The 26,344-nt window shown below is 45.2% G+C and overlaps 1 protein-coding gene across 2 annotated transcripts in view; it reads left to right on the top strand.

The window, feature by feature from the left end:
- Positions 1–25,603, top strand: part of DMRTB1 (DMRT like family B with proline rich C-terminal 1) — a 29,062-nt gene extending 3,459 nt beyond the window's left edge. The window contains exons 2-5 of one of the 2 annotated variants that reach the window (XM_032296963.1): positions 17,557–18,169; positions 19,628–19,800; positions 22,776–22,980; positions 24,705–25,603. In XM_032296963.1, coding sequence (XP_032152854.1) covers positions 17,599–18,169; positions 19,628–19,800; positions 22,776–22,980; positions 24,705–24,772 — 1,017 coding nt within the window. In that variant the 5' untranslated portion in view covers positions 17,557–17,598 and the 3' untranslated portion in view covers positions 24,773–25,603. Of the gene's footprint in view, positions 1–16,788; positions 18,170–19,627; positions 19,801–22,775; positions 22,981–24,704 lie in introns of those variants that run through there. The other variant, XM_032296961.1, reaches the window with a different exon arrangement.
- Positions 25,604–26,344: the final 741 nt, after the last annotated feature.

The raw sequence follows: 26,344 nt of genomic DNA, 5'->3' as shown, positions 1-26,344 counted from the left end.
TTATCGTGAGATTTGGTTGTTTAAGTGTGTAGCACCTCCCCACTCTCTTTTCTTCCTCCTGCTCTGGCCATCTAAGATGTTCCTGCTTACCCTTTGCCTTCCACCATAATTGTAAGTTTCCTGAGGCCTCTGCAAAAAGCAGATGCTGCCATGCTTCCTGTATAGCCTATGGAACCATGAGCCAATTAGTCTTTTCTTTATAAATTACCCAGTTTCAGGTATTTTCTTCCTCCCCTCCCCTCTCTCCCCTCTCCTTTCTTTTTTTTCTTTTTCTTTCTTTTCCTTTCTTTCTTCTTTCTTTTTCTTTCTTTCTTCCTTTTCTTTTCTTTTCTTTTCTCTCTCTTGCTTTCTTGATGGAGTCTCACTCACATCACCCAGGCTGGAGTGCAATGCTGTGATCTCAGCTCACTGCAACCTCTGCCTCCCAGGTTCAAGCGATTCTCCTGCTCAGCCTCCTAAGTAGCTTGGATTACAGGTGTACACCATGACACCAAGCTAATTTATATATTTTTAGTAGAGACAGGGTTTCACCATGTTGGTCAGGCTGGTCTCAAACTCCTGACCTCAGGTGATCTGCCCACCTCGGCCTCCCAAAGTGCTGGGATTATAGGCGTGAGCCACTGCACCTGGCCTCAGGTATTTCTTTAGAGCAATGTGAGAGCAGACTAATACAAGAAGCATTTCACACTAGGTCATGCTTCTGAACTGAGGTGCTATCATCCCCAAAGGGGTCAAATGGTTCTTAAGGGGCAAAGAATCTTAGTACAATGGTTTGTGGCCCCCTAGTAAAATCTATTCCTTAGTATTTAATTTTGGGGGAGAGTGAGAAGGAAGGAAAGGGTGATTAGTAAAATCGTCTAAAAAGACTCCTGGGGGAGAGATGGCCTATAATGAACAAATAGTTGCAAAACGCTGTGTCAGAGCTTGCTCTTGGAGATTTACAGGACACATAAACACATTGAAGAGTGAGAAATTGTTTAGTAAAAAGACTTTGGCTTTGTTAATTTAAGGTTTCCTAATTTTCCTGGATCTCAGAACCCTTTTTCTATTTATTTTAATTTTTTAATTTTTTAAATTTTTTGAGAGTCTCCCTCTGTCACTGAGTCTGAAGTGCAGTGGTGAGATCTCAGCTCACTGCAACCTCCACCTCCTGGGTTTAAGCAATTCTCCTGCCTCAGCCTCTCGAGTAGCTGGGACTACAGGTGTGTGCCACCACACCTGGCTAATTTCTGTATTTTTAGTAGAGATGGGGTTTTACCATGTTGGGCAGGCTGGTCTCTAATTCCTGACCTTGGGTGATCCCCTGGCCTTGGCCTCCCAAAGTGCTGGGATTACAGGCATGAGCTACTGAACCTGGCCAGAATCCCACCCCCCTTTTTCTGTAGAGATGGAGTCTCGCTCTGTCACCCAGGCTGGAGTGCAGTGGCACAATCTTGGCTCACTGCAACTTCTACCTCCCAGGCTCAATCATTTCTCCTGCCTCAGCATCCTGAGTAGCTGGGACTATAGGTGCCTGCCGCCATGCCTGGCTGATTTTTTAGTACTTTAGTAGAAACGGGGTTTCATCTTGTTGCCCAGCTGGTCACGAACTCCTGAGCTCAGGCAATCTGCCTGCCTCGGCCTCCCAAAGTGCTGGGATTACAGGCGTGAGCCACCGCGCCTGGCCCAGAACCCCTTTTTATATCATACCTATTCACATTTCATAGACGTAGTCTATCATAGAGACTGTTTTGGGAAATGCTGGACTCTATCAGAAATGGAGTTTAGAGAAAATAAGGAGTAAAGAGGGCTAGAGTAATACCAGCAGCTACATTTACTGCACCCTTAGGCCTTCATTTCCTAAAGGTACAACTTGGATGTTTTTTTAACATGTACCAAGGGTCACTGTCAGCTTTATGAAAGCAGAGGTCATGTCCAATTGATCTCATTTCTATGGGAGACTTGTTCTGTACCACTAAAATATTTCTTTGTTTTGAGACAGGGTCTACTCTCTCACCCAGTGACATGATCATGGCTCATTGCAGCCTCAACCTCCTGAGGCTTGAGCAATCCTCCCACCTCAGCCTCCCAAGGAGCCGGGACTACATGCATGTGCCACCATGCCCAGCTAATTTAAAAAATTGTTTATAGAGGTAAGGGTCTCACTATGTTGCCCAGGCTGGTCTCAAACTCCTGGACTCAAGTGATGTGCCTTCCTTGGCCTCCCAAAGTGCTGGGATTACAGGAATGAGCCACTACACTTGGCCTTAAAATATTGTTTAAAACAAGGTATTTGTACAAGTTAAAGAAACCAATCAGGAAATCGTCAGAACAAAACTTTTCTTAGACAATTCTTAGTTCAATAATATCTTAGTCCATTAGTGTTGTTATAAAGGAATACCTAGATAATTTATAAAGAAAAGAGGTTTATTTGGCTCATGGTTCTGCAGGCTGTACAGGAAGCATGGCATCAACATCTCCTTCTAGTGAGGGCCTCAAGCTGCTTCCATTCATGGTGGAAGGCAAGAGGAGATGGTGAGAAATCACAAGGCAAGAGAGGAGACTAGAGAGGGGAGGGAGGTGTTGGGCTCTTCTAGACAACAGGCTCTCTCAGGAAGTCACGGAGTAAGAACTCACTTGCTACTGTGAGGACTGCACCCACTCATTCAGGAGTGACCCACCCCTCTAACCCAAATGTCTCCCATTAGGCCCCACCTCCAACAATTGGGATCAAATTTCAACATGAGGTTTGGTGAGGTCAGATATCCAAGCCATAGCAAATAACTTTACTATAACCCAGTTATAAAGTCAGTAACAGTTGAAAGGAGCCTATAAGAATATTTTACCATTACAGAGCACACAACTACAATTATTATTTCCTTGGTAGTTACATGATGTTGGGCAACATTTCTGTATAGAAATCATCATAATACTTTTACTGCGTTCTTCCTGCAAACTTCAATTGATGAATTAAGTAGACCTTTCCTTTCCAGAAGGCCAAATATAGATTTTGTTTCTTTTATTTGTTAAAAAGAAACGAGTGAAAATATATTCCTTTATTCATCCATTCAACAGATTTTTATTGTGCCTATTATATGCCAGACACATTTTAAATGTATACCAAGCTAATATCCCAAATTGTCCCCAAACAGAATTTTCAAAAGCTCTAAAACATAATCACAGAGTGCTTAGAGAAAACAATAACAAACACTTATTAGGTATTTACTCTTTGCCAGTTGCTATTAACATCTGTAATCCTACCACAAGTATGCAAGATAGATGTTCTTCCCATTTAATGAATATAGCGTGGCAGATACTGTTGTCTACCCAAAAGCCAACTGCCCATTGCTCTTTACCAATAGAACCCTGTTGGTTCAGGTATCTGGCAGATATTCTTTGATCTCTACATCATTTTGGCTCACTTCCTTCTCATGAAATTTTAATTTGCATGTAGGGTATTTGATTTTCAGCCATGAATACTTAGGCCCATGGCCCATTGATGCTTTCTCTACTACAATTACACAAATATACATTTATGCAAGATGTCCTTATTCCTGTTGTCCATGTTTTTGTGTGTGCCCCTCTACTTTCCTCTACCAATCCACATCATCTTACAGAATCAATTACAAACTACGTCTGCCAGAAAACTTTCTTTGCTTAATTCACCTCCCTTGTGTGTGCCAGACATTCATTTATATGTAATCTGGACTGGTAAATTGCCATTTTTTAACGGTATAAGAAATACTTCTGACAGGATTATAAGAACACTGCTTACTTTGTTTGCGTATCATTTCATGGAACAGTGCTCTGTCCAGTACTTGGTGGGGGGGGCGGTGGGAGGGTATTGGTCTAACTCTCTTATCTGTGAAAATGAACTGGAGTAGTTGTGTGAATTATTTTCTCAGAATGAACTTAATCAGATGACTTCATTCCCCATAGTGAATCTCTATACCCACCATACAAGTTTGGTTAATAGTGTTTTTAGTATGTTATTTTATTTTGTTTGAGTTAACTTAAACCTGCCTCCTTACATATTTTAAGTTTGGCCTAAAAGTTTCTCCATACATAGTGAACTGTAACCTAACTGGATGTGCAAACAGACTGCAACCTACCCTTGTGCCAACCACTGAGTTTCGACCAATCAAAGTCAGCCAACTGTTCAAACTATGTTCAAGTAAGGAAACAGTGAGCTGTAACCAATCTGGCTGTTTCTGTACCTCACTCTTTTCTATACATCACTTTCCTTTTTCTGTCCATAAATCTTCTTCGACCATGCAGCAGTGGCAGAGTCTCTGAATGTGTTCTGGCTCTGGGGCTGCCCGATCTGCAAATTGTTCTTTACCCTATTCAGCTCTGCTAAATTTAATTTGTCTAAGGTTTTTCTTTATGTATAAATATTTTTTCTTAACAGCAAGCTCATCCTTAATCTTTTTATAATTTTTAAAGCATATGCAGGACACTGCAATTAATAAATTTAAGTCTTTAGGAACTTCATGGGAAGGGGAATTGAATATTTATTAAACACTATGATTTGTCAGTATAGTGATGTTTCTACTCACAACACTTCTGACACCAAGTACGGATTTTTTCCACACCACCAGTCAGTTTTCCAACAATCTGGACACCAACTGTATCCAACAATTCAATCCAATTTGGACACTACTTGGAATTAATATCAAGCCCCACAGGTTAAGGGCTTAGTCCCACAAGACTGTCTCCACTTCAGACACCAATTGCAAGTCCAGAGCTTCCCACATTTCTGACCTACTGGCAATAAATTGGAGATTCCCACAATCTCCTCCTCATGTTCAATAATTTGCTGGACTAGCTCACAGAACTCAGGAAAACACTTTACTTACACTTAGTGGTTTAACATAAAAGATACAACTCAGGAACAGCCAAATGGAAGAGAGGCATAGGACAGACTAAGGGGAAAAGGGGCATGGTTAAAAAAGCTTCCATACCCTCTGAGAGCCTGCCAGCCTCCTGGCACGTCAATACATTCACTAACCCAGAGGCTCTCAGAGCCCTGTACTTTCAATATTTTCATGGAGGTTTCATTACTTGGGCATGGTTAAATCATTGGCTATTGGTGATTAACTCATTCTCCAGTCCCTCTCCCCTCCCCAGGGGTGGGGGTGGGAGCTGAAAGTTCGAATTCTCTAATCATTCCCTGGTCTTCCTGGTGAGCAGCCCCCATCCTGAGGGTATCTAAGGGACCCCAGTCACCAATCATGTCATTAGCATACAAAAAGACGCTGTTATCACTCCAGAGATTCCAAGGGTCTTAGATGCTCCTGTCGGGAACTGGGGATAAAGGGCAAATATCATAACAAATGATGCTTCTATCACTCCTATCACTGAGGAAATTACAAGGGTTTTAGGGACTCTGAGCCAGAAACCAGGACAAAGACCAGATATATATTTCTCATTATATCACAATATCACAGTCAGACACTATGAAATAGCAGAGAAAGTCTCACAGCTTTGGGCTGAAACAAATTTTGAGTTGCACTTTTTTTCTAGCTGTGTGACCTTAAGTTATTTAGCCTCTTTCTAAGCTTATTTTTCTTTTGTAAATCGAAATTTGAGTTCCTTATAACTACCTTTTACCTTTTAGGGTTGCAATAGGAGAGACAATGTGCATGCATGTGTGAGAAGTTGTGCAGAAAGTTTGTGGCTCAGTGCCCTATATGTTAACAAGCATTCCACAAATGTCACTTCTGTTACCCCCATTTTCTGGCCCAATTTAATCCTCTCAGAACTCATGTTTCTGTCTTGCCAGTCTCTGCTCTTTCTCCTCCACTCAAGTGGATGATTCGGTTAACTAAATTCCTACTGACTTTGATGATTTGGGACAGGAATTGAAGAAATCATAACTGGCAGATATGTGAACTTCTCTGACAATGCCCTAGGACGTGTCAAGGCATAAAATAAGCAGGACAGAGATTGTTCACCTATGGCTACCTCAGAGAGGGACAGGACAGACAACCAGGCAGCCTTCCTCCTTTTCCAAATAAACCCTTCCAGCCTCATGCTTTATTCTGTTGAATTCCAGCTGTAGTGACCAACTTGTCCCAGCTTGTCCTAGACAAAACAGGGAGGCTTTACCACTAAAAATCCCATGTCCCTAAAACTCTTTCAGTCCCAGGCAAATCAGGACACTTGGTCACCATACTTGAGGAGTCTGAGCTATGTCCTTGGCTTCCAGCTATGGGCAGTGTGCTGCAGTGTTAAGAAGCACAGGCTTTGGAGCCAGGTATACCTGATCCACACCTGGACTACTCCACTTCTGGCTAGGAAATTTATAAAGTTTATCCTATATTCTTGAACCTCAGTTTCTTCATCTATGAAATACATCATATTCTTTCCTAAATTTGTAATGTGCTTCATATTATTAAATGATACAATGCTTGCAATGCTGTAAAACCTTTATATGTTAGTTCTTTCCTTCCTGACTTCCTTAAGAGGAGTCTCATTATTCCCTGGGGTACCATGTCTCTCAGAATCCCTGAAACTTCGTTTCCGTGAAAGGAGGTGGCCATCGGGCAGCAGGGGGCACTGTTGCCGCTATCCCATTCTTCCTACCCACTTCCCTGCACCCGGCAATCCTCACAGCAAAGGAATAAAGCTTTAGAAAGCCATTGATGAAAGATGGCCAAACTCTAAACCCACACTTGGTTTTAACTTATCTAAATGTGTCCCACATGCCTGCAATAATGTTAAGGGTGTATCTGGACCCTTTTACTTGTGCATTAATTTATAATCCTTCTCACTCCAGGGGGTTTATGAGGTACCAGGGGGTCAATGTTTATTCTTAGAATTATTCAACCCCGGTCAACTAATTATTCTGATGAATTGTATACTGTTTTTTCTTTTTTCTTGACCAGATTGGAAACAATGATAGACATTCAACTGATATTTATTTGTAAAACTCTGACAGATTGGGAATGATGGAGTTCCTTAAACTGTCTCTTAAAATAAATATTTCTGACTTATCTGGCAAGTTAAGGAGGAAAAAGCAACAATCCCCAAACTGATTAGGCCAAGTAAGTTTAACTATGTTTAAAGAAAATGTGTGGGAGGGAGGTAATAATCTCTATATGCTCAGGAAATAGCTGTTCATAACAAATCTTCATGCCTTCTTGTTTAAGGAATTATTGTGCAAAGCAGTATTATTACTTCTAGTGGTAGTAATTGTTTACCTGGAGTAGGTTCTAGGGGAGAAGAAGGGTATTAATCAAATACTTTTAAAATTAGGAGAGAGATCCAAGATGGCTGATCACTAGCAGTTCGGGATTGCAGCTCCCACTGAAAGAGCAGAGAACGAGAGGACGCCACACTTTCAGATCAATTTTTGTTGCTCACACACCAGGAGATTCCCAGCGGAGGAGCCCCACCTGTCGCCAGCGTGACTCTTGAGGCCGGTGAGGCGGTTTTGCCGCTGCCTTGGTGTGGCGGTTCTTGGTGCAGAGTCAGAAAAGCACCATCAATCTTAACGCTGCTGTTTTGGCCGGAGCAGTGGGTTGCTCAGATTCTAGCGCCGGGAATCAACAAGTTGGACGTCCATTCAGAAACCCAACTATAAAGACGGTAATTATAAAGACCACAGATGGATAAATCTATAACGAAGGGAAGAAAACAGCCTAAAAAGGCTGAGAATACCCAAACTCAGAACGCCTCTCCCTCTACAGGGGATCACAGTTCCTCATCAGAAACAGAACAAGGCCTGATGGAGAAAGACTGTGTTCCATTAGCAGAAGCTGGCTTTAAAAAGTGGATGATAAGAAACTTCTGGGAATTAAAAGAACTTGTTCTAACCCAATGCAAAGAAACTAAGAACTTTGAAAAAAGGTTTGACGAAATGTTAACAAGAATACACAATTTAGAGAGGAATATAAGTGAATTAATGGAGCTGAAAAATACAACACGAGAATTTTGCGAACTATGCACAAGTTTTAACAGCCGAATTGATCAAGTAGAAGAAAAGATATCAGAGGTCGAAGACCAACTTCATGAAATAAAACAAAAAGTCAAGATTAGAGAAAAAACGATAAAAAAGAACGAGCAAAGTCTCCAAGAAATATGGGACTATGTGAAAAGACCTAATCTACGTTTGATAGGTGTACCTGAATGTGACGAAGAGAATCAATCCAAGCTGGAAAATACGCTTCAGGATATTATTCAGGAAAACTTTCCCAACCTAGCAAGGCAGGACAATATTCAACTCCAGGAAATACAGAGAACACCACAAAAATATTCCTCAGGAAGGCCAACCTCAAGGCACATAATTGCCAGATTCACCAGGGTTGAAATGAAAGAGAAAATACTGAGGGCAGCCAGAGAGAAAGGTCAGGTTACCCATAAAGGGAAGCCCATCAGACTCACAGCAGATCTCTCAGCAGAAACCCTACAAGCCAGAAGAGAGTGGGGGCCAATATTCAACATCCTTAAAGAAAAGAACTTTCAACCCAGAATTTTACATCCAGCCAAACTAAGCTTCATAAGCGAAGGAAAAATAAAATCTTTTGTGAACAAGCAAGCACTCAGAGATTTCATCACCACCAGGCCTGCTTTACAAGAGCTTCTGAAAGAACCACTACAAATAGAAAGGAACAACTAGTATCAGCCTTTCTAAAAAATACCAAAAAATAAAGAACATCAACATATTTAAGAAATTGCATCAACTAATGGGCAAAACAGCCAGCTAACATTAAATGACAGTATCAAACACACATATATTGTTATTAATTTTAAATTTAAATCGACTAAATCCCCCAATCCAAAGACACAGACAGGCAAAAAAAGCCAAGACCCATTGGTATGCTACATCCAGATCCATCTCACATGCAAGGATACATAAAGACTCAAAACAAAGGGATGGTGAAAAATTTACCAACCAAATGGAGAGCTAAAATAAATAAATAGAAAGCAGGAGTTGCAATTTTTGCTGATAAAATAGATTTCAAAGCAATAAAGATCAAAAGAAGCAAAGAAAGATATTACATAAAGATAAAAGGATCAATGTAACAAGAAGAGCTAAAGATCCTAAACATATATGCACCCAATACAGAAATACCCAGATATATAAGACTTACAAAGAGACTTGGAGCCCCACACAATAATAGCGGGAGACTTCAACATCAATATTAGATAGATCAATGAGACAGAATGTTAACATCGATATCCAGGACTTGAACTCAGATCTGGAACAAGTAGACTTAATTAACATTCATAGAACTCTCCACTTTAAATACACAAAATATACACTCTTATCAGTACTACATCACACGTATTTACAGGTTTAAATGAAATATTGGTTGGCTGCTTGTTAATTATTTTATTCCCTCATTTTTTTTTATGTCTCTATTATTAAACACAATTACAGGCATACCCAGTTTTAGATTGCATTCTAGCCCGGGCAATAAAGCAACACCCCTGTTTTCTCTCCCTCTTCCTCTTCCTCTTTCTTCCTTTCTTGTATTCTTTTTCTTTTTTTTTTTTTTTAATTCTTTTTCTTCAAAAATAAAAAAAATAAAAAAAAAATAAAATTAATTTTCCAGAATTCTTACAATATAAAATGTCCATGGGACTACATTTATCAGGTGACACATATATAATTGACCCATGCCCTCCGGTCAAGCTCTTAGACAAAACTGATGGATTCTATATTGCAGGCATGTTGTAACCTTAGTAAATAATATCACCCTTCTTTCTTTTCTAGTTTACATAGTATTTTACTAGTAATTTATACCTAACAAGATAAATATGAAAATATTCCCATAAAAATAACATTGTATGTTTGAAGATTCAAAATGCAAACTGGAGGTTTATTAGCCTCTTCTAGCTGGCATTTTCTAATAGTAATAATTCCAGTTATGAAGCATGAGACAGTGTTTTGATTCCATTAAAAAGGCCCTAAATGGTAAAGAGCAGAGATTCATGCTAGTGAAGGTTATCCAACCACCATGATGGAGGAGTGTGTTAAAAACATGCCCTTTATTAAAGGGAGCCCCCAAACAGGCTTTGTGTGAGCAACATGGCTGTTTATCCACCTGGGTACAGGTGGGCTAAGGCCGAAAAGGGCATTAGCAAGGGGCAGTGGGATAGGAGTTGGTTTTATAGGTTTGGGGTGGGCAGTGGAAAGTAACAGAGTAAGAGCAGTTACAGTGGTGGGGGTAGGGACAAGGAGTATACATTACCGCAAGTTAGTTACAATGGCAGGGTAGGGTGAGGGGCTTGTCTGGGGAAGCTCCGAGATTAGGGACAATGGCAAACACAGGCGGTGGATGGGAAACGATCAGCCGAGGCAAGCAGAGCTTCAGACTTTCAGGCTCCAGGCTTGCATATGGAGACCTGACAGGGTGTACGAATGTGGTATACTCTACCTGAAGATGATGTAACACCTTGAATATGAGCTGCTGTGGAAAACTTGGTCATCAGAAGTGGAAGGGCTGAGCACACAGATCTCTGTGCACTGCTGCCCAACAGATATATAATGAGAGATCATATATATAATTTAAAATTTTCTGGTAGCAACATTAAAAAAGTAAAAAGCCACACTAAAATGTTATTTAATTGAAATATCCAAAATATTATTTCAATACATAACCTATATAAAATTGTTGAGATATTTTGCATTCTTTATATTATGTCATTGAAATTTGGTGTCTATTTTACACTTTCAGAGCATCTTAAATTTAACTGAGCACATTTTAAGTGCTCCATAGCTACAATGGATAATAGGTATGGTATTGGACATCTGGGGTTTAATCTCTGCTTGGAGAGCCTGATGCCACTGTGTAGCTAAGTCAAATTCTGTGATTGGAGGTGGCTTGGGGTAAGTCAGAAATACTACTTACTCTTCACCTCTCCTCCCTTTGCCCCTTCTTCCTCCTTGATACCATGTAATGCCTGCTAACCATGTGCCAGATACCAGACTCTGCTGGACTATTCAAATGTATTATCTCATTGATCCTACAAGAATCAGGCATCTCACCTTAAAGTAAATGAAATAACTAAATGATGGCAATACGGGATAGTACTTAGGAGTTCAGACTTGAAGGTTATTCATATGTTTCTGTCACATCCTATGTACCTTGGGTAAGATATTTCTGAACTTTAAGCTTTAATGTTATTTGTCAAATGGACATAATAAAATTACCTACCTTATAGATGTTCTGTGGTTTAAATAAGGCCATGTCTGCAAAGTTGTAAGCATTCATTAAATAGTAATATCACTAAATGGGATAAATGTGCCACACTCTGGGATTTGGGACACATTAAATATTACTATTGCAACTGAGGCTCAAAGAAGTTAAATAATTTAGCTAAGATAACACAGCCAATAACTAATGATCATGTTCTCACCCAGCTTGCCTGTCTTTAGAGTGGTATTACTTGCCATCTGTTTTCAGTTACAAAAATGGACTGAACTTGCACTGATTCTCTGACATAAAATGTTTAGAAGGGTCTCTTGAAAGATAAATCATTGTGTTTGCCCTTCTCATAGAAGCATTACTCAGGAAAAAAAGTGCTAGTTTTTTGTTTTTTTGACAAATTGAAATTTAGTGTTCTAAGAAACTAGACAAGGAACACACATAGAAAAAGGAAGATTCAATTTAATTTTCTTTTTCCTTTGCTCTTTTTGATGCTGCTTTTACTAGAAAACAGTGCTTTGTATATAGTAGGCATTCAATTCATGCCTCTTGTGTTAAACTGAATTTGCATTTTACCATAGGACAGAGATATGAAAGGTTATTATTATTCCCTATTAGCAATATAGTTTATAGGGACATGTGCCTCTCATATTTTCAGAAAAAAAATAGAAATGTATAGAAATTTGATAGTACTATCAAAAATACATGTAGTCAGCTACATATACATATTATAAAAGTTTCTGTGAACTGAGCAAGGTGGCTCATGCCTATAATCCCAGCACTTTGGGAGGCCGAGGCAGGAGGATTGCTTGAGCCTGCGAGTTGGAGGGTACAGTGAGCTATGATCTCTCCACAGCACTCCAGCCTGGGTAATTGAGACCCTGTTGCAAAAAGAAAAAAAAAAAAAAGAAAAAAAGAGAAAGAAAAAAAAGGAAGGAAGGAAGTTTCTGTGCATGCTAAAAAATGTTTATTCATCCAATTAGCAAATCCAAACAAGACAGAACAAAGACCAGTGCTATTGGGTCAAACAGTAGCAGCACTTTGAGCATGCCCTCTCTGCCGGGATGGCATACTTCTCCTCTGCTCCACAGAATCGCTTGTTCCAGTCTTTACTTTCACAGCTTCTCCAACAGCGTTGGTCTGTTTGACTGCCTCACGCTCTTCTTTTCTCGTACTCCTTTGCCTTCCATTAGTGTTTTTTGCCTCACTTCTCTAAGATTCCTAGGAGAGGTCAGATGAAACTGTCAATGGCGTCCCAGGGTTAACAGGAGCAACCCTGCCTGGCCCAGTGCTGGTTTGGGCCATGGCTAGCCTCAAATGTGTGCCCCACTTGGAACAACCACCTCAAGGAAAACCCCACTCAACTCTTATTTTAATCCTGCAATACCTGCACAAGTCATAATTACTGATTGTTTTGGTTTCTGAAAGAATAACAAAAGTTATAGCTTGGCCTGGCTCTGCCATGTCATTTCCTCTTCTCCTTGGTCAATTTCCCTCAAGGACTCCTTCTACAACCTGGCTGCAACTTACTTTTCCACCTCATTTTTCACCAGTGTCTCAGCCTTGCTGTACTACAGCCACACTGCAGGCCACCGAGCACGTGGGACACACTTCTGCTTTTGTGGCTGGCTACTAATCCTTAGGCATCAGCTTAAAAATCAGCCCCTCAGGGAAGTCTTCTTGATTTCTCAAGGGAGTTTAGGATTCCATATGGGCTCCCAAAGCCTTTTATTACTCTGGAATTACTTGTTTACAGTCTGGATTGCCAGCTAGAATGTAGACCTAAAGGCAAGGATCCTGCCTTTTTACTTACTTCGGCATGCCTCATGCTTAGCACGTGGTTGGCACTCAATAAATATCGATCATGGATAGAGGAAAGCAGCTAAGCAGGGCACCTAGGAAATTTCCCCAGGTTGCTAAACCCCTTTACCCCACTTTGTCCTAACTGTAATAGAGCATACAGTGATACAGACATTTCTATTCATCACCAAAGCTTTCTCGGGGAGATTGCTGTTTGGTTTAGAAGAAATATTTGAGTTAGCAAATATATGGTTAATAACAAAGTCTTTGACATTAAATTTCTTGGCTTTGAATCATGACTCTGCCACTTAATGGCTGTGAAATCTTGGGAAGTTCTAAACTTCTTTGGTCTCAGTTTTTCGTGTATAAAATGGGGGTGATAATAACAGTAACCTACCTTGGATGCTTGTTAGTAGGATTATATGACTTAATACATATATAGGACTTAAGAGTTTCTGGCACATATACACACTTAGAAAGTGCTAAATATTATTATTGCTATTATTAAGCCATTAGGGGAGGGGGTGAGCTCAAGACCAAAGTCAGTCTACCACTTCTGCTGGTCAGAAGAGTGGCCTTGATCACTGTGGGCTTTGTGTTTTGCTGAGCACTTGTACAATGTTTGAGGAAAGTTGATGAAGCCAACTGGGAGGAGATAACTTTGATATTGGCAGGAGAGGGAGAATTCATTCATACATTCAACAAGTATTTCCTGAATATCAATTTTGTGCTAGACATAAAGGGAAATAAGATAGTCACAGCCCTTACAGAAGCCGACAGAAATGGAGAAGGGAGAAGGGAACTAGAGAGGCTGGGTACTGGCCAGTGGGAGGACAGAGCACTGGTCTGTGGGAAGACAGACCACTGGGTGTGGCTCACCAGAGGAGGATCCTGAGAGAACAGAAATGCTAAGGCAGGATTTTAAAGCATCTGCCATAGGATGTATCTTGTAAACCCTCCCCTCCACCTCTTCTATGAAATCTTCAATAAAGTTCTCATTGCTCTCTGGAGAGAGCTCAAAGAAGGGAAGCTAGCAGATAACTGGGTTATAGCTGCTGGGGGAAAGATGCTGTAGGCAAAAAAAAAAAGCCCTTCCTTACTCTTGAGTGCTGCCAGCAAGGAAACATTCTAGTGCATGCAATATGTAATGATTATAAATGATACCCCCGTGCACTGCATAATGCAAGGCTCTTTAAAATGAATATGAATTAAACTGTACCAGCAGCAATCATATTAACCAAATAGAAGAGGCATTAGGAAAATAGGGACTCTGGGGAAAAAAAGCTGGAAGTCAGATTCTGACCACCAAACAGCTTCACTGTGGTTAATTAGTCAAACTGCGATTCTGCAGCAATTGTAAGTTGGCAACTTTCTTAAATGTAAATACCCCAAGGTTTAAGTGTGGGAAAGGAAGTCATTCACTGTGTATTTAACTGCTCCCATCCTTTTTAAACTTCCTGTTTTCTGCTTTTACATCATGTCACTATCTTTTAAAATGACAATTCAAGGCCAGGGACAGTAGCTTATGCCTGTAATCCCAGCACTTAGGGAGGCCTAGGCCAGTGGATCACTTGAGTCCAGGAATTCAAGGCCAGACTGGACAACATGGCAAAACCCTGCTTCTAAAAAAGAAATACAAGAGTTAGCCGGGTGTGGTGATGTGTGCCTTGGTGGGCAGATAACCTGAGCCGGGGAGGCGGAGGTAGCAGTGAGCAGAGACCACACCACTGCACTCCAGCCTGGGTTATGAAGCCAGACCCTGCCTCAAAAAAAAAAAAAAAAAAAAAACAGTTTAAAGAAATGTGTGTGTATATATACATATATATATGTGTGTGTGTATATATATCTCTTTTTTAAAAAAGCAGCAGTCTAAGAAGTAATCAGCCATCAACCTAAACAGAACAAAACTATCAATTTGCCTGTTTCCAAGAATGAGATGAATAAAACTCGGTTGAAATTTACCTACACAAATTGAGACTTTAGGGGGAAAGAGAGAAATAAACTAGTGTTTTTCTTCTTAGATTTGTTTACTGTGTAAACCCTGGGGTTTCTGCATCTTATGAGTACTGATTAAAAAAATACATGATTGTTTATTAATGTTCTCAAAGCACTATGCAAATTCACATCACCTTGGGTATATTTTGCCCCAAAAGCTGTGAAAGCATTTTGTAGTTAACAAGGCTAAAGTATGTTAACTCAAATAGCTTGCTTTGAAGAAGATTTTTGCTTTAAATTATTAATATTAATGAGAAAATGAAGAGAGCTTGGGTGGTCAAGCATGAAATATAAATGAGTAGTTTTCGTTTTTAAGCCTTGTTATCCAGTGTCACCTGATGTTCAAATTTAACAACGCAGAAAATGACCTTACAATTTGCAGTATTATGAAACAATGCAACTTATGCCCCAGATTTTTTGACAGCAGTACTGAAACTATGATTTTTAAGTGTCACTTTCAAAAGACAAGGTCAGTGAAAACACTATACATTTTTTGTTGGCTAGATTCAGAAAAAGAGCTTGTCTGTCCTTTAACCATTTTTTTTTTTTTTTTTTGAGAGAGGGGCTTGCTTTGTCATCCAGGCTGGAGTGCAATGGCACACACATGGCTCACTGCAGCCTCAACATTCTCGGCTCAAGCAATCCTCCCGATTACAGGAGTGCAAGTCACCACGCCTGGCTATTTTTGTATTTTTTGTAGAGGCGGATTTCACCATGCTGCCCAGGCTGGTCTGGAACTTCTGGGCTCAAGCCATCTTCCCGCTTTGGCCTCCTGAAGTGCTGGGATTACAGGCATGAGCCACAGCGACCAGCCACTAATCATATTTTTAAAATAAAAACTTAAACTGAGAGGTTGTTAGAGCAAAGGAGAAACAAACCTAGACCTCTTTAAATGGATGCAAAGCTACCAGTGAAGTTCCTAAAGAGCCAAGCAATACAGGAAACATTTATTTTCTTATTAAAATGAGGATTTTTTTTTAAGAGCAGAAAAAGACTTTACAAACCTTTTTTTCACTTTCCAGGGTCTAATAAGCCCCCGAATAGCAACCATTTCATATTCCCAGGCAGCTAGTGAGAAATGCAAGGTACAACTACAATCAGAGATTCAAGGAAATCAAAGTGGACACCAGACTTGGGCTTCTCCCATTCTACCACCAGAAAGAGAGAAATTCAAAGAAAGGGCAATGAAAAATGCACAAGTTTTAGCCACCTAGTAACCGTGACTACCTCCTTAAATGCGACTGATCCTAATTAGAAGCTTTTCAGCTTGTTAGTGGCCATTTTTTCCTTTTTTAGGACAAAGAAGAAGGGAGGAGGGGGGGAGGAGAGGCAGTTGGTGTCGGGGGAACAGACGGGGGCAGCAGACCTCAGGGTGTCACAAATTTGTTTTTAAAGAATGACTGAATGGCCGGACGAGGTGGCTCATGCCTGTAATCCCAGTACTTTGGGAGGCTGAGGTGGGCAGATCACCTGAGATCAGGAGTTCAAGACCAGCCTGGCCAACATGGCAAAACCCCGTCTCTACCAAAAATACAAAATTAGCTGGGCATGGTGGCTGGTGTCTGTAATCCCAGCAACTTGGGAGGCTGAGGCAGGATAATCACTTGAACCTGGGAGGTGGAAGCTGCAGTGAGCTGAGATCACACCACTACACTCCAGCCTGGGTGACAGAGTGAGTCTGTCTCAAAATAATAATAATAATAATAATAATAATTTAATGTCCTTGGGTAAACTATGACGTTTGTGCTAGCTTTTTAGATGTCCCAAGATTTGGTTGTTTTACAAGGATAACGAAATTCATGATGCGGTTAAGCAATGACTCAAACTAGTGCTAGAATTAAAAAAAAAATTTTTTTTATAAATGGGTCTTGCTACGTTGGTCAGGGTAGTCTCGAACTTCTGGGCTCAAGGGATCCTCCGGAGTAACTAGGGCTACAGGCAGGCGTCACTATGCCAGGCTTAGTGCTAGAATATTCTATTTTACTTTAAAATACTCTATGGTCACTTTGGAAGGCATCAACATCAGCAATGTGCCATCTCCCAGAAATGCACTTCTACACCAAGACTCTCAAGAAATGGGAATTACTGTAAGGGCACACCCTTGAGCAACCATCACACTGCACTGAGCTCTTGAGGATATACTGGAAACATCTCTGCAGGGCAGAGAAATGCCACAGAAGCAGAAGGTTTGGGGAGGAAAAATGCGGTGTGCCTCTTATAGTGCTTTTCTACTGGAATGGGTTTTTTCCTGAGAGCTACATTCATCCTGAGTTTTAAATATGTGGACCACTGAATATCACTCCGCCTTTCCTGAAGTTACAAAATACCTTCCATCGGTGGCGGGAACAGAGTTTGTAAAATTAAATGCCTAAGATTTCAGATAAGCTAAATGACATACATGCAATAGCATCCCATGCAGAATTTATTCAATCCAATCCATTGCATCTAATTCCCCAATGCACAGAAACTCTCCAAACTGTGCACCCCCCAAAAGGAGTGAAAATGCAAGGTTCTTGCTGCAGTTCCTGGGACACTGCGTGCCGCTTTGTTACAAGTGTATCCAATGTCCCCAGAACCAGGGACTTGTGGGGCGCGGCTCATTCCAGCGCCACTTGCTCTGCAGCTTTCAGAGGTGGCGGTTGTGCTACGAAGGCTGACCCTGCCAATGGCCGACAAGATGCTGCGCACCCCCAAGTGCTCGAGATGCAGGAACCACGGCTTCCTGGTGCCTGTCAAGGGCCACGCAGGCAAGTGCCGCTGGAAGCAGTGCCTCTGCGAGAAGTGCTACCTGATCTCCGAACGCCAGAAGATCATGGCCGCACAGAAGGTGCTCAAGAGGCAGACCGCCGAGGAGGAGCAGGAGGTGGCCCAGTGTGTGCTGGGGCCCGAGCAGGCCTCTGGGGCCGCGGCCGCCGCCCCTAGCCCCATCCGCGTCCCAGGCCTCCGCCCGCTGCCTCCGGGGACCCCCTCCGGAGACGCGGAGCCGGGACCCGAGGGCCGCGTGGCAGCTTGCATCTTCGAGCGGCCCCCGCGGGGCCGGAGCCCCGGTCCGAGCGCCTTCCGGCCCGTTCTGGGTGGGCGCGGCCACGTGGGGCCGAGCGAGCAAGCCGCTGTGGCGATGCCCAGCCCTGCGGGACCCGCTTTCGGGGCGGAGACCACAGGTAGAGGCTGCCCCGGCCTCCTGGACCTGCGCAGGCCGCTGCGGCCTATATCCAGCCCCCCGTTCGCCGACTTCGGTAAGTTGGGGCCTTGGTCCCGCGGATGGCTCCCGGAGCTGGCAGCCCAGGCCAGCCTGGATGGGCAGCTGGTGTAGGGGTTCATTCAGGGTGGGGAGAATGCTTTCCATGGGTAGCGGACATTCTGCTTGGAGAAACCCTTCTTAGAACAGGGATTTAGATTGGGTACCTTTTCGCAAAAAAAAAGAAAAAAGAAACAAAGGAATGGGCAGTTCAGAGGGCTTTTAACATTTAGTTGTAGTTTGTGCCATTCTAGCATACAACAACAAAATGGCGTCCAGTCGACTTAGCAGAGCTTCCTCCTCTGCGGGGAGGCCTCGAGGAGCCCAGTCCTACGGCGCTTGCGCACCTCTTCCCGCCATTTCCTTGGGCTGGAGGCTCCTCCTCCAGAATTCCAGAATTTTCCTGCTGGCGGGTTGGCGCAAGGACGACTGCGCCTGCGCACTTTTCCTTCCCTGTTCCCTGTGCGGTCGGGAGGCCCCTCCCCGGCCCTGGCCCAGTGCGCCTGCGCACTGTTTCTGCCTTGTCCCCACGTGCGGGTGAGGTGAGACCGTTTGTTTACTCCACTAGAAAGGACAGTTGGTCTGTTGAGATGTTACCTTTTCTCGCCTCACCTTGTACATAAATTATTGTTCCCTGCGTCTTGGAGCTTATGGTGTTGAAGTACAGTTTCAAGTTACATGTACATTTGAAGCTTTAAAAGCCGCAGGGTTCGGTGCGGATGCGTTTTCCTGGTGTCCCCCCATGGCCGTGTGGTGGGACGGGCCTGGGCCGAGGCAGGGGGCCGGGGGCCACTCGCCCTGCCACGCTGGGCAAGCTCCTGCCCTCTGTGTGCCAGGGCGTTGGTCCGGATGCTCTCGCAGGCTCGTCCCGCCTTCCCGGCTGGCTATCCAGGAAAATCGAGATCCCCAGGAAACGCCCCATCTAACGGGGACTCAATTCTAGGAGAAACCGCCTTTCTTTGTCCCGTCTCGACAGACAAGCAGGGCCGAGCCGAACCATGAGGCAGGCATTCGTGATGGAGGACGGGGGTCACATTTCTGCCCCTCAAGGACCTTGTCCTTGTGGGAGGGACAAGGTTGATCAAAGAGACACACAAATCGGTGTCCGGAGCTCGGGCCATGGCCGGGTTCGCTGTGACCCGGAGGAGGAGGAGCTCGGCACTGAGGAGGCAGAGTGCGGGCTGACGGCGTGCAGGGCAGCCGGGAGCTGCCGGCCGAGGGCGCGGTGGGGTCTGCAGGCGGCCCCCGCCTACAGCGGGCTTGGTGGCCTTGCGGAGGACTCCAGAGCAGCGGGGCTGGCTGGAGGATAGAGACCCAGTGAGGGCCCAGCGGAAGGAAGGGCGGGGCGGGCTGTCTGTGCGTGGACGGAGCGCTGATGGCGCCGCCACCCTGGGCCTCCCTGTGGAATCTTCTCCCAGCGGTGTCTAACACTTCCCCCCTTGCTTGCCTTCTTTAGGGCGCCATCTGAGCATCAGCCCGAACCGTGCGCTGGGCTCTGAGTACCCCGGCGGCTCAAGCATGCACCCCTACTGCCCGTTCCCGCTGGGCTACCCGGACGCCCCTCCTGGCGTCCCCCTGCAGCAGGGCTTCCGGCATGTGTCCCGCAGCCAGTACCAAGGCGGAGGCTTGGTGAGTCCCACCCCTCACTCCTTGCCAGCTTCTTCCTCCTCCCAGCTGCCCCTGCCGCCTTGATGGATCCTCAGTCCCAGGAAGCCAACTGTCATAAACCGTGTGCCCGACTCCGTGCCAGCCCCCGAATGCTGGTGGAAGGCAAGGCACTGCCCAGGTACAGTGTGTGTATCTGGAGCATACACGTGTGGACCAGTCTGCACCACTCGGCCTGGACGGTGGCCTGTGCATTTCAGGGCTGTGGGCTGAAAGGCTCTGGACTTTCCAGGTGACACTTGCCTTGACTCATGCTGATGCTAGAAGGGCCCTTCATTTTGCTGGCCTCCAGAGAGGGAATATCACTTCCTGGGACCACAAAATTTAGGGCAGAGCCAGGACCAGAGGTAGGCTCCCTGCCCACAGGTATAGCACACTTGAGACTGCAGAGGGCTTTCAGGAGGAGGTGGCGTTTGAGCTGAGTGATGAAAAATACGGAACCCTTCCCCCAAACACCTGGCACCTTAGGAAATACCTGTTGAGAGAATGAAATTTAATCCTTTTATAAGATTAATAAAAGTTAGTTGCTAGCTAGTGTTCTCACTGAGCTGGGAATTTTGAGTACCGAGTGTGTAACCTCAGGTCACCCCTGTGGTGTGTACTGCAAGGCAAGTGTGATTGGGTTTTATGGCTTGGTTACCAGCTCCTTCCAGACTAGGATGGCTAGAAGCCCCCTTCCTCCCTAATGAAAGTCATTAGCCGCAGAGCATGGAGCCTGTCCAGTGGGGCTCGGGCTGTGCCGGGGCAGGTCAGACACAGGTCACCGGGTCCTCACTCCTGCCTCAGCCTGGCGGCAGCAGCATCTCTCCCACTTGTCTTAGATGTTGTAAAATTGTACTTAATTTTCCATTGGTTCAAGGAAAGAAGGTTTGAAAGCCACTGGCTTTGATAATTCCAGGGCGCCTACTGAACCTTCAAGGTAGGTGTTATACCCCATTGTAGCATTAAGAAAAAAGGCTCAGAGAAGCCAAGTCTTTGGCCAGGGTCAGAAAACTGGTGAGAGAGAGACTGAGATTCCAGTTACACAGCTGATTGGTGACAGTACCAGGTCGTGCTGGTACCTCGCCTGCCCTGACTCTGGAGCCCAGGCACTACCTGCTGCCCCTCCCTCTCTCATACAGAGGTAGAACACACCTGGCTTTTGACTTGCACCACCACTGCTGCCTGCCTGACATCTGTGGGCACTGTCCAGGGAGAACCAGGCATCTCCAGCCTCCACACAAAGAGTGGGGCTCTGGCCAAGTAGAGCATGCTCCGTCTGCTCACGCAGAAGCCTGGAGCCTGGCGTCCAGGGCAGGGCTCTGATTGACAGGCCTGCCAGACGGCCTTTGTTAAGAGTGTGATCTCAGTTGGTTTATCTGGGCCCGAGCAGCCACCACAGGCCCCAGGCAGGAGCTGTGATCCAGGGAAACGCTTGGCTGGGCAGCTTGGAATTAAAACACTAATAATCCCCCGTCACCCTCTCTCGTCTGGAGAGAGGATCAGGCATTGATTTGTGAGCTGTTTCAAGCCCAAGAGCCCCTGAATCACTTTCATCCTTGTCCTGCTGCCCCCTGCCGAGGCATGGAGGTGCTCCCCAGAGCAGCTTCCTCCTCCTTGTTCTTGTCCCTGCCCCACCTGCTGCTGCTTGGCTTCTTCTGTTCTCCTATTCACAGGACAGCACAGGCCCTGGAGGTGGACAGATCTAGGGCCCAATCCTGCGCCTTCCATCGTGTCCCAACCGCGTGCTCTGTGGCAGTTACCTGACCTCTGAGGGCCTCACTCGGTCTTGGTCTTGGTCTGTAAAATGGGGGTAGGAAGACCTATTTCATAGGGCTCCTGAGTAGAATAAATAAGGCGATGCATGTGAACTACCTAGCTCAGGGTCTGGCACATAGTAGGTGCTTAAAAGTGGGCTTTCTCCCCTTCCTGGTGGTTGAAGGAAGTTAGGAAATGCTGGGTTAATCTAAGGAGATTTTTACAGCTTCTTCTAAGCCTTTAATATACTCTTGTGTGACCCACTAATGTAGGGAGTACTATGTGGGGTTCCCCAAACTCACTTAACAAATAACACTTTTAAGAATACTAAGAAATATCTTGTAGGACACCAGGGATCCCTGAAACTCAGCTCAGGAAGCGTTGCTCTGAAGCATTGAAAAGCAAATGACAGGAGCTACATACAAAAGTCAGTATTATTTCTTAGGACGTTCGTGTCTTTCTCAGTTAAGCTCAGAGCTGTGTAGTCATCCCCCTCCAGATCCTGTGATGGAGCCCTGTGCTGTGGTAAGGGGTTGGAGTCCATCCCTTGAAGAAGGAAGAGAAGCAGCAAGTGTTGGTCAGTGAGGCCACTTGTCTGAAGTCACCAATATATCTTGCCTCAGAAACAGCTCCACTACACCCATATTGCCAATTTCTTCTCCCAAAGGCCCCCTAGCACTTGAGTTTAAGTCACCACACGTGCCAGACAGGGGGTCCTGTGGGGTTGGGATGCATTCAGACCCTTCCCCAGTGCAGAGCAGTGCCGCAGAATCAGCTGAGTGGGCTGTGGAGTCAGCCAACTTGGGATCCAGTTCTGCCCTTACCACAAAGCAGCTCTGGGGCCCTGGGCCCGTAGCTTCATCTCACTGAACCTGTTTTTCATCGTTACCAGGCTAGTAATAGAACCCCCTCCTAGGTTCATGAGCACCCCAGCACAATCCCCCTGGCACATACAGAAGGGCTCAGTCACTCTGACCACTCAGCTGTTCCCATGCTTATCTGCGGTTGCCTGTGTTGCTTCTTGCCTTCAATAATTTGGCAGGTGTTTGTTGAATGCCAATGCCTCCTTCCAAATGCCTGTGCCTGTGTGTTTGGAGCTGTGCATCTAATCCATCAGGAGTCCGCAACTTCAGGGGTGAAAGCTATGTTTGGTCAGCCCAGCTGGCTAACCCTCTCCCCTCTCTGCTGTGTGTGCTGTGCAGGCATCGGAACCAGTGGGAGACTTCCAGCCAAGCTACTACCCGCCACCGCCACCACTGCCGCCCCTTCCACCTCTTCCACCGCAACCACAGTTCCTCCCACCAGGATACCTCTCTGCCCTCCATTTCCTCCCCCCGCCACCACCACCACCACCTCCATCATCTTTCTCACTGACCGTCCTGATTGATACCGACAAAGAGAACACTGGTGAGTGAGCTTCCAGGAGAGCCAGGGAGACTTTCTGGAGGAAGAGGTACCTAATCTGAAGAGAGATTAGGTGTGGAAAGAAGGGACATGGAACTTAAAAGACGCTGAGCCCTAGGATGAGCTCTTTCTTAACCCCTTCTCCAGTCCCCATAAGCACAGATCTAAGGGAGGTGGGAATGGGATTCCCGGTGAGGAAACCAGGCCTCCAGCAGTTCTTGTAAGTTTAAATGGCAGAGCTGGGATTTGAACAGAGTTCTCAGTCTAGCTCCCAGTCCATCCAGTGCCTGTTCACTCACCTTGTTGGCTCTGTGGGCAGAGCTGTGGAGGATAGCAGGCATATGGTACGTTTGGAAGACCAGAGGTGCCAGGCCTTTCCAGCTAGGACTAGGTAGCAGATGCAGAGCCTGGAGCAGTGGCAGGAGCCAGTGTGGTAGGGCTATGCCTCTGCCCCAGGCCACTCTGAGGGAGCCAGACCAGGAGCTAGAGAATCTGTCCTTCACAAGTTCTGCCACTGGGGCACTGGATGATCCCGGGCACTGAGGCTTTTCAACTGCAAAAGGGGTCCCTTTACTAGCTTACTGTGAAGGTCGAGGAAACTTTTGGGTGTGAAAATGTTTTGGGTTTTCTTTTGAGGGCCCTTGGAGCTTTCAAGTTTCTAGGACTTTTTTCCTTTCATTCTTCCCCTGGGGCTCCTGTGATTTGGAAAGAACTGACAAACTCAACTAGGCCTTTAAAATGACTGTCAGATCATCTTATGAGCTGGGGGAGTCTGGCGGTATCCCCACTTCACTGAAGAGGAAACAGGCCTGTTATACACTTCCTGTGTGTGCAGCGCCTAGATCCAATAGCTGGAGTGGTACAGTTATATGGCTGAAAGCCACTGGCCCCAGTGCTGAGTGGCCTGGGTATGAGTCCTGGCTCTAGTACTTGCCCAGCTCCGTAACTCGGGCAAGCTTATTCACCCTTTTGTGCTCCAGTTTCATCTTATGTAAAAGCAGACTAATAATGGTACCTACCTCATGAGGATTCTGAGGATTAAACAGAACCTGGAGTGATGAAGGCATTGGTGAAGGTGGCCTATTGCTGTCTGTTTCACTTGGTCCCCATGCTGCCCCTGCAAGGTGGATACATCTCGTTTTACAGAAGGGGAAGCAGAGGTTCAGCTGTGAAGTATCTTGCTGATTCCTCCCAGCTTGTGAAGGGTAGCGTGAGACCTGGAACTTGAATCTGAATCACATAGCCAAGGCTAAGATTCCAGGTTCCTGATGCCTAACAAGTTCAAGAAAATGTATTATCCCCTGGGGCTGGGAATGACGAGAAAGGCTTATGGAAAATCTGTATCTGGGCTGGGCACAGTGGCTCACACCTGTAATCCCAGCACTTTGGGGAGGCCAAGGTGGGTGTATCACCTGATGTCAGTGCAAGACCAGCCTGGCCAACATGGAGAAACCCCATCTCTACTAAAAATACAAAAAAATTAGCTGGGCGTGGTGCCGGACACCTGTAATCCCAGTACTTGGGAAGCTGAGGCAGAATTCGCTTGAACCTGGGTGGCAGAGGCTGTAGTGAGCCAAGATTGTGCCAGTGCACTCCAGCCTGGACAACAGAGTGAGACTCTGTTTCAAAAAAAAAAAAAAAAAAGAAAGAAAGAAAATCTTCATCGTAAATAGGTAGTTGTAGTTTGCCCTCTTTCTAAATCCAGCCCCCTTCTTTGTCCTTCACAGATGACCAGGATGCAGAGGTGCCTCCGGATGAGCCCAGCCAGCCGTCGTCTCAGGAGCAGTCCAAATAGGCCCCAGGCCTGCCCTCCGGCCAGGAGAGAGGGGCACTGGGGACGCCAGCAATGATTTTCTTGTCTGCATTCAGTGATACGTGGGAGGAAGGAGGTTGATAGCCATAGATAGCAACTGATTCCGAGTTCAAGATAGGAGGGAGAGTGATTTCTAAGTTTCTTTCTGTCCTGCGCTGTGCAGTTGAAGAGGAATGTGGAGGAAGCCATTACCAGGGGAGGGCTAGGGCTCTGAGGAGTGGGTGGCTGGGAGAAGCTCCCATTTAGGAATGAATTTAACTGTTCTTGGGTTGCACTGCCATTTATTGGAATAAGCCCTAAGGCAGTATTTGATTTCCTCAGGCCCCACTCCAGCACAGGAGGCCCCATCTATTTCAGCCTTCTGCTGCCTTTGCCTGGTCCTCCAGGGCACTGGGGGGACCACAGACATCAACATTGCAGTTCATCCAGGTGGCTGGAGCCAGCAGCCAGGACCAGGGTCGTTGACAGCAGGTTCTGCAGCGTCCTGCCTTGCTGCTCTGTCTCCCACGTCTTCCAGGCCACAGCCCCTTGCCCCTCCTCCAAGGGGCTTTACTAGCAAGCATCCTGGCTGCTGGGGCTACTTTATTTCCCCTCCATAAAGTTTCAGCCATAATGGGCATCGTTTCTGGTTTTAAAAAATTTATTAGTTTGACTATTTGATGTTTTTATAGTGATTGCCAACTTTAAAAAGTAGGCTGTTGATAAGCCCTGAGGAAGTCCCCGGGTAATAGAATGGTGCCTCTGATCGCCTGTGACATGAGCAGTTTCTTCTCTGGGGGCAGTTGGCTACTGAAATAAAATAAGCAATGGAAATCCTCGTGGAAGCTTATTCTCTCTTCGATCCTGGTGGAAGGCAGTGTTGGCAGGAGGTTGGGGGGCATGGGTTTGTGGCCTGTGGGTGGCCTTGATGCACTTGCTTAGGCAAGGCCCTCCCTGTTCTACCTCCCCCCGCCTTATCAAGTGGGAGGATTGGGCCAGGCTAATAGACTACTTTATGTATCATTACTGTTGTTATTTTTAAGCAGTGGAGACCTTTTAAGGAAATCTGATGCAGACACACAAAATGTAAAGATGACTTTTAGTTTCCCTCCTCCAGCTCCTTTCAGAGTCCCTGCGCAGGAACATGCGTTTAAAAAAACAGAACTTGATCCCATTCTGTTTTAGGGTCCTGGACTTCTTACCTTGGTTGCACTTATACTTTCATTTAAAAAAACATCCTATGTCTCCTACTAGATTCAGAACCTGACAATCCCCAGCTCTGCCCATGAGGAGCATGACATCTAGTGGGACAGACAGAGAGTCTTACGGGATTAACACTAGAACAGAGAGGGAGGGAGTCTGTGGGAAGTGATCAGAGAAAGCCTTCTGCAGGAGTCAGGGCCTCAACCACATCGTAAGGGGCAATAATTAGGTGGAAAAGAGACAGATGGGTACTCCCAGTAAGGATGCAGAGGAGGATGGGGACCTGGTGTGAAGGATTCCAGGGTCAGGGCAGTGTCCTGTTCTCAGTCGAGAGAAGGGCTGGCACCCAAGAGAACAGGCCAACTTTACTTC

The sequence above is a fragment of the Sapajus apella genome, unplaced genomic scaffold (assembly GCF_009761245.1).
Source record: "Sapajus apella isolate SASKATOON/1434 unplaced genomic scaffold, GSC_monkey_1.0 scaffold36, whole genome shotgun sequence".
NCBI classification, from domain to species: Eukaryota; Metazoa; Chordata; class Mammalia; order Primates; family Cebidae; genus Sapajus; species Sapajus apella.
This window is presented reverse-complemented; position numbering and strand designations above follow the sequence as displayed.